The sequence below is a fragment of the Elaeis guineensis genome, chromosome 9, assembly GCF_000442705.2.
Source record: "Elaeis guineensis isolate ETL-2024a chromosome 9, EG11, whole genome shotgun sequence".
NCBI lineage: Eukaryota > Viridiplantae > Streptophyta > Magnoliopsida > Arecales > Arecaceae > Elaeis > Elaeis guineensis.
The window spans coordinates 91317060-91324949 of record NC_026001.2 but is presented as its reverse complement, the minus strand read 5'-3'; the positions used below and the strand labels follow the sequence as shown (position 1 = coordinate 91324949).

The 7890-nt window shown below is 35.6% G+C and overlaps 2 protein-coding genes and 1 long non-coding RNA gene across 5 annotated transcripts in view; all 3 read right to left on the bottom strand.

Annotated features, from left to right (window-relative positions):
* Positions 1-5: 5 nt before the first annotated feature.
* Positions 6-593, bottom strand: LOC140851509 (secreted RxLR effector protein 161-like). Its single transcript, XM_073243033.1, has one exon. It carries the CDS (start codon positions 591-593, stop codon positions 6-8), a length of 588 nt encoding a protein of 195 aa, XP_073099134.1.
* Positions 594-767: 174 nt separating this feature from the next.
* LOC140851780 (uncharacterized) lies at positions 768-3200 on the bottom strand. The gene is made up of 3 exons (XR_012134528.1): positions 2801-3200; positions 2624-2666; positions 768-1899 (listed from the first exon to the last, which is right to left on the bottom strand). It is a non-coding gene; the product is annotated as an uncharacterized lncRNA (long non-coding RNA).
* A 2844-nt stretch (positions 3201-6044) lies between these two features.
* The window catches only part of LOC105042151 (momilactone A synthase), a 46679-nt gene continuing 44833 nt past the window's right edge, over positions 6045-7890 (bottom strand). Inside the window, exons 2-3 of one of the 3 annotated variants that reach the window (XM_029263660.2) lie at positions 7625-7700; positions 6045-7047 (exon numbers count right to left, since the gene is read on the bottom strand). In XM_029263660.2, the coding sequence (XP_029119493.1) occupies positions 6258-7047; positions 7625-7659 (825 nt within the window). In that variant the 5' untranslated portion in view covers positions 7660-7700 and the 3' untranslated portion in view covers positions 6045-6257. Of the gene's footprint in view, positions 7068-7624; positions 7701-7890 lie in introns of all 3 variants that reach the window. The other 2 variants (XM_010919262.4, XM_029263661.2) reach the window with 2 other exon arrangements.

Genomic DNA, 7890 nt, shown 5'->3' with positions numbered 1-7890 from the left:
GCACATTATATTAGTAGCTTCTTTTTGAGGTTGACAATGATATTCAAGTAGCCTTCTAACCATAAAGCTTGACAAACTGAAGATGCTGCAACCACGTATTCTGCTTCAAAAGATGATAAAGCCGTTATTGCTTGCTTCTTTGAACTCCACGAAATAGCTCCCGATCCAAGAGTGAATACATTGCCAGAAGTGCTCCTTCTATCACCTACAAAACCTGCCCAATCACTATCTGAAAATTCAAACAAGTTAAAATTAATTATATGTGAATACCAAATTCCATAATTCATTGTCCCGACGATGTAGCGTGATATTCGCTTAGCGGCTCCAAAATGATGCTTAGTTGGATTATGCATATATTTGAAAACAACACCAACAGAAAAGGCGATATCCGGTCTAGTATGTGTCATTTTTGTACCATCTTCAAACCTCAACTTCTCATTTATGTTCATAGGAGTGGCTGTTTTTTTGCAATCTAACATTTCAAACCTTTTCAGCAAATCTTTAGCATATTTCTCTTGTGATACAAAAATTTCTTCTTCACTTTGCTTAATCTCAAAACCAAGAAAATAGTGCAATAAGTCCAAATCTGTCATCTCAAATTATCTCATCATGCTTCTTTTAAATTCTTGCACAAGAAAATTTGAAGAACCCATGTATATCATATCATCAATATAAAGGCAAACTAAAAAAAATTATTACCTTTCCTTTTTAAATAAAGTGTGGGTTCATTCTTACTTCTTGTAAATTCATTTTGGTAAAAATATGAGTCAATCTTGGTGTACCATGCTCTCGGTGCCTGCTTCAATCCATAAAGAGCTTTTTTTAACTTGTATACCTTATCCTCCTTGCCATTAACTATAAATCCATTAGGCTGACAAACATGGATTTTCTCTTTTAATTCACCATTTAGAAAAGCAGACTTGACATCAAATTGATAAAGAGATAATTTTAATTGAGCAGCTAATGCTAGAATAGTTCTTATAGTTTCAAAACGAGCAAAGTTTCTTGAAAATCAATATCTTGCTATTGTGCATACCCTTTTACTACCAGCCGGACTTTGCATTTTTGGATGCTTCCATCTGCATGATATTTAGTCTTAAAAATTTATTTCAAACCAATTGCATTTTTACCTTGAGGCAGGTCCACTAACTCCCATGTTTCATTTTTTGCAATAGCTGCTACCTCCTCTTTCATAGCACTGCACCATTTCTCCTCCTTTATTACTTCATCAAAGCTTATTGGATCTAAAACAAACAAGGCAAAATTTCTAGTTTCATAAATTTCTGCTAATGATCTAAATTTTCGAGAGGGACTTTCATTAGAAGATTCTGAAGAAGTCGACCAACTGCTACTTGATAAGATTGAAGGAGATAAATTTGTCAAAGGAGTGCTTGTACTTGCTGTAGTCGAGAAGAAGTTGGATCCCTTAGTTTTTCATTAGAAACTTGAATTTCTGACTCTTCTGACTTGTCATTCCATTTCCAACTTGCATTCTCATCAAATATCATATTTCTACTAATAACAACTTTACCACTAATTGGGTTGTATAATCGATATGCTTTGGATTGTGAACAACAACCAATAAAAATATACTTTTCAGACTTCTCATCAAGCTTATGACGTTTTTTAGAATTAATCAAAGTATATGCAATCAATCCAAAAATTTTCAAGTGGCTTACCTTTGGCTTTTTACCTTTCCAAACTTCATATGGAGTCATATTGAGGATAGCCTTGGTAGGAAAGATATTTAGCAAGTATACTGCTGTTGCAACAACTTCTGCCCAAAAAATATTTGGAAGATCCTTTCCTTTCAATAAACTTTTAGCCATTTCCATCACTGTGCGGTTCTTTCGTTCTGCTACACCGTTTTGCTCAGGTGTGTATGGTGCTGTAAGTTCCCTATAGATGCCATTTTCATCACAAAAATGATTAAATTCATTAGATAAAAATTCACCACCTCGGTCTGTACGAAGAGCCTTTAAAGAATAACCACTTTGCTTTTCAACCAATGCTTTAAACTTTCTAAAAGTTTCAAATGTTTCGGACTTGCATTTTAGAAAATAAACCTAACTCATGCGACTATAGTCATCTGTGAACAATAAAAAATATCGACTCCCACTCAAGATCTGAGTCCTCATAGGCCCACAAAGATCAGCATGTATAAGCTCAAGAGAACATCTTGCTCTCCATGCCTTTCCAATAGGAAATGGCTTTTTACATTACTTTCCATATATACACCCTTCACATACATTATCAAAAGAGTCAATCTTAGGCAATCCATTCATCATATCTTTTTGATTTAACAATTTCAAACCATTTACATTGAGATGTCCATATCTTAAATGCCACAAAAGTGATTCACTCTTCACATAAGCAATCAATGCATGCCTATCAATACTTGAAATTTCAAGTGGGAACATTTTATTTTGTGTCATTTGAATATTAGCTATAATTTGATCTGAACTTTTCTCTTTAATAATACATGAGGCATTATCAAATAAAATAGAGTATCCATTGGTAATTAACTGCCCAACACTTAGCAAGTTGTATGCCAAACTAGGAACATAGAAAATATTATGAAGATACTTTACTTTACCATGGCTTGTTTTAACTGTAATTGTACCTTTTCCTTCGACTTGAACTTCCTTATCATCTCCAAGTCTAACCTGTATTTTCTGTGATTCATCAAGATCTTGAAACATAAATTTTGCTCCAAACATATGGTTAGAACATCTACTATCCAAAAATCAAATCTCATTTAATTCATCTTTAATATGATAACAAGCCATAAATAACTTACTTTCTTCTTCTTTTTCTTCTGCATAACTGATATGCTTTTCTTTGTTCCAACAATTTGCCTCTATGTGCCCAAATTTCTTGCAATGATGGCATTGGATTCCATTCCGGTTACCTCGATACTCATTAGATGATTGTCGGTGATCATCAAATCGCCCATGGCCTCGACCTCGACTTCGACCTCGGCCACGAAATCCACCTCAACCACGACCTCTTTTTGTGGTTCTATCGGACTTATCTTTGAGTGTAGAAATCTCCCCCTTCACCTGAAATACCTTCTCTTCGACTATTTCAGTCGATCTGTTCATTCTAGCATCATGAGCTTGTAAAGAACCCACTAATTCATCAAATGAAAAAATAGATAAGTCCTTAGGTTCCTCAATAGCAGTAGCAATATGATCATATTTTGGAGTTAAGCTTCTCAAAACTTTTGCAACTATTAATTCTTCAAAAATCTTTTCACCATATGATTTCATTTGGCTAACAATAGATGTAACTCTGGATAAAAATTCTTGCAGTGATTCATTATTTCTCATGAATAAAGTTTCAAAATCCCGACGAAAAGACTGAAGTTTCACAGTAATTACCTTCGACGACCCTTGAAACTCTTTTTGCAATATTGTCCAAGCTTCTTTTGCAGTAGTTGCAGCAGCAATTCTTGAGAAGATTGACTCATGAACTGCTTGTTGAATGAAAAACAGTGCCTTGGAATCCTTCTTTCTATTTTCTCTCAACTTTGTTTCTTCATCTGGATCTGCATATCCATTCTCAACCAAATCCCAAAGGTTTTATGACATAAATAAAGTCTTCATTTTAATGCTCCAAAATTCATAACATTCACCTTTAAAGATAGGAATTGAGGGTTGAGAAATGCTTACGGAGCTTCCAAAGACTGCCATATTGCTACCCAACAACTTACCTCCTCACAACAATATTAACCACGAATTTGACTTACAAGTCTTCGAGCTGCAATAGCATCAATCACTTGTCTTTTGTTTGCCCACACGTAATTGCATCCTGACTGCTCTGATACCAAAAATATTGGAAAAAGATAAAAGATAAGGAAGAAGAGGGTAGAATTAGTTCTCTACGATGAGAACTTTACAAAACATAAAAGTTAACACAACTTTTTGTTGAAAGGAGACTTCATTAAAAAATGTCCAGTCAAACTTGAATACAGTACCTCTTTTATAGGCATTCATAGTACCAAACTTTCCCATCCATTACTAACTAACATTCCACTACATGGCCTTCACACTCGACAGCCACTAACTCTACTAAATAACTAAATAACTAAATATATCATGAGAGATATGTACATAGGCCACGTTCCTATTTTCTAGTGCACTTTGAATCACCAGTTATCCACGTTCAACAGAAACTTCCCCCTTACATATAATATTATAGTTAATTATTGCTAATATTATAATATTATAATAGTTAATATTATAATATTATTTGTTTAATTTGGACCTACAATAGGCACAAGGGGTACTATTTACAGTGCCACCAACAGGTTTAAAAAAAAAATCTTGAGCAACTGAGAGGAGGTTACTCCCTCCTATATGTTGGACGGAGCAGTTTCTTTTTTTATACAGATGGAGTAATTTCTTTAGCAGTAGAACGGATCAATGTAAATTTATTCATCCATTCATTTATTTATTTATAATTTTTTATTAAATTAGATTGAACTCTGGCTGATGTTTTCCTCAAGTAAGTTAATCGATTATATTTAGGTTAATTTATTCCAATACTATATGCATTTTTTCAATTGGAATCGGCCCATGAATCTTGTATATGTCGTCCGCATGCAGAAGTTTTGGGGCCAAACCCTATTTCAGCATTATTTTGTAAAATGAGCAGCCTCGGTTATGTCAGAGGAGGAGAGAGAGAGAAATAATCGCAAGAAAACATGCATCACCTGGCGTTCTGCCGCCTTCGTACGTACGTGCGTCCCCACCCTTCGCTTAGCCACCCCGGCACCAAAAGAGCCGCAATCAATTAGGTATATTTGATTTTGACATAAATAAATATAATTTATAAACAAATTAATTTATTTAAATATAATTATTAAATAATTTAGATTTGGATCTCGAATCATAACCTAGTCTATTTAACCATTTAAAATTTATTTAATTTATTTAAAATTTATTTAACCCATTTATGATCTATTTAATTCGATCTATTTATTCAGTTTAATACATTTAACATGTTTAATTTGATTTAATTTATTTAATTAATAAATTATTTAAATATAAAATTATCTATTTAATAAATAAATTAAATTTTAATCTAAATTTTTGATTTATTTAATAAATAAATTAAATTTAAATTGGTAAATTTTTAACTCAACTCATATACATTAACCCTTCGTATATCTGACCCAATCCTACTTAATTATCACCCCTACCTAAAACAAACACTAAAAGAGAGAGAAATCTGTGTCTTAACAGGATTAACAAATAAATCTTAGATATGAACAATATTTTATTAAATAAATGGTGGATTTTAATTGGTCAAAAGATGTATAAATCAATTTTTTTTTTTAAATTTGCAAAGTAAATCAATTGTCGGAATACCATGCAATTGGATTCACTCTAAAATCATCAATCTTCTTCTTGAAAAGGAATACAAAATAAAATGACCATGCAGAAAAAAGAAAAAAGCTCTTACTACCATTTAAGTATGATATATGATACATGATATTATGATATATAAATTTTAATAAAAAATTCTTACATGCATGATACATGATATACACATTTTGAAATTCTTTCATGATTTCACATTTTTTTCCTCAATGCTATGTAAATCATGATGGACGAAACATCAGTGTACCGCAAAAATAATCTACACTTGAAACAAAAGAATAAATAGTATATCAAGCTTAAAATACTTCACCACTAATAAAAATATTGAGAAAAAATTGACACCGTATCCCTTAATTAATTGTAATTTGATGTTTAGCCCTCGTTGAGCAAGACTAATATTTGCCTCTTGATTTAGATAGCTGCTTAATCATTAACCCTTTGTCTAAGAGATATAAGTGCGTGTAACATGAATTTAATTATATGCAATATCAATGTGTGTACAAGACCGGTATAAGAGTATGAAAACATAAAAAATTATACAAGTACATGTAGGACAGATACAAGAGTGTAGAGATAAAAATAAGTTTATGTACATCATCATGAGCATATATATAATCTAGTGAATGTGTGTGCAGAAGTAAAAGTTGAATTTTAAAATTCGATGAATTGGACATAAAATTTAAGAACCGTTATGGAAATACAGATAGGCTATGTCCAGAATCCAAAATAGATCCAGCTTGATGATCCGACCATAAATAATCATGTAAAATTTGACCCCGGTTTTAGCCATTTGACATCCTTAATGTTTGAATTGTCAAACCGCAAAGACCTTACTCCTGAACGAACCCAAACCACCAGGAAACAGCTTTGTCACACATCCGAGTACTTGAACAAACCATGCGAGGGATTAGCAGTCGTAAATCCTCCATCCACCAATAGGTTGAGTCCACTCACATATTTGGCCTCCTCGCTACCCAGAAACAGCACTGCCTCTGCTATATCCTCCGCCTTAAGCCTCACCCCCTTGAGGATCGCATGCTCGTGCATGAAATCTTCCAGCTCCTCCCCTCCCATGCCGAACGCCGTCGCCGCCAGCGGCGTCGCCAACGCGTATGGCGACACGCAGTTCACCCGCACCCCGAACTGGCCGAGCTCCACCGCCGCACTCCTCATCAGCCCCAGCACCGCATGCTTCGAGCACGTGTACGCCACCGGCGTCATCGCCGGGTCCACCGACGCCACGCTCGCTGTCATCACGATGCTTCCCCGGCGTGCCGGGATCATGACACGTGCGGCATGCTTCGTCCCAAGGTAGCTTCCCACCAGATTGATCCCCACCACCCTTTCGAAATCGGCCTTCTCGGATTTCAGTATCTGCATGCAGGGCGAACCGATGATGCCGGCGTTGTTGAACATGATATCGAGCTTGCCATGGCGGGAGACGGCAGCATCGACGGCGTCTCGGACGTGAGACTCGTCGGTCATGTCGCAGTGGACGTAGGAGGCAACGGAGGAGCCGAGGGATTCACAGAGGGCTCGGCCCTTGTCATCCTGGACATCGGCGATCATCACACGGGCTCCATGGCGGGTGAAGAGCTTGGCGGTGGCCTCACCGATGCCACTGGCGCCGCCTGTGATCAGTGCCACCTTGCCTTCGAGCCTGTGTCAATTGGAGCGGGACTACAAGATGATGCTAACAATGTAAACCAAGTTTATTTTATGATAAAAATATTTTTTTTAATTTTTATGATAAAAATTGAGTTTATTGAATCATTGATTTATTTTCATTTACAAAATTATATATTTGTTAGTGAAGAATGGGTTCAGATCCTCGGTGTTGGATGTTTTGCACTGTAAAGAGCTGTGAAAGATTGGATATGCAGCTCATTTCGAAAATGGATGGCTGTTTTATCGCATTGCTAATCTCATATATTGCAATCATGACTAGCAATATATTGCACAACAGCCATCTATTTTCAAAATGAATGACCTCTCACTCCATCTAATCTCCATCCAACCCAGCTTGCACGGTGTCTCTCTGTGGTGCAAAGCATGCTGCTAAGATTTTGGCTTGTAAAGAATGAAAAAAAATATTAGTATAAGGCTCTCAGTGTAGGATGCAAGGAAAAGAAGAAAAACTATATTGGACACTTCAAAATGGAAGCCTGTTAACAACAAATTCAAAAGTTTTCAGGCTGAGGAACAGGTTGTATTTTTTGCAAGAAATAAAGATTCACCTTCCTTTGTATGAATACACCATTAGATCATCCATTGCATAGGTATCAAAGCATTCTGAACTCCGTCATTGTCTACCTGTAGAGATCTCAAAGCATGAGGACGACCCAACAACGGATTCGCATGAAGGACGACTATTCTTTGACACGAAAGATACAACCCAAGTCCCTTAGCTTGCTATCGTTACATAAAACTTTCCGGTCCTTCCTCGAGAGAAAGGTCCAGAGAATGGTAGCCTGAGAAGAATTTTTCTATAAGAAAATCTCGT

Bases quoted from the DNA above. Each gene is read 5' to 3' on its own strand.
- LOC140851509 (XM_073243033.1), bottom strand. From the start codon at position 593: ATGACAGATTTGGACTTATTGCACTATTTTCTTGGTTTTGAGATTAAG.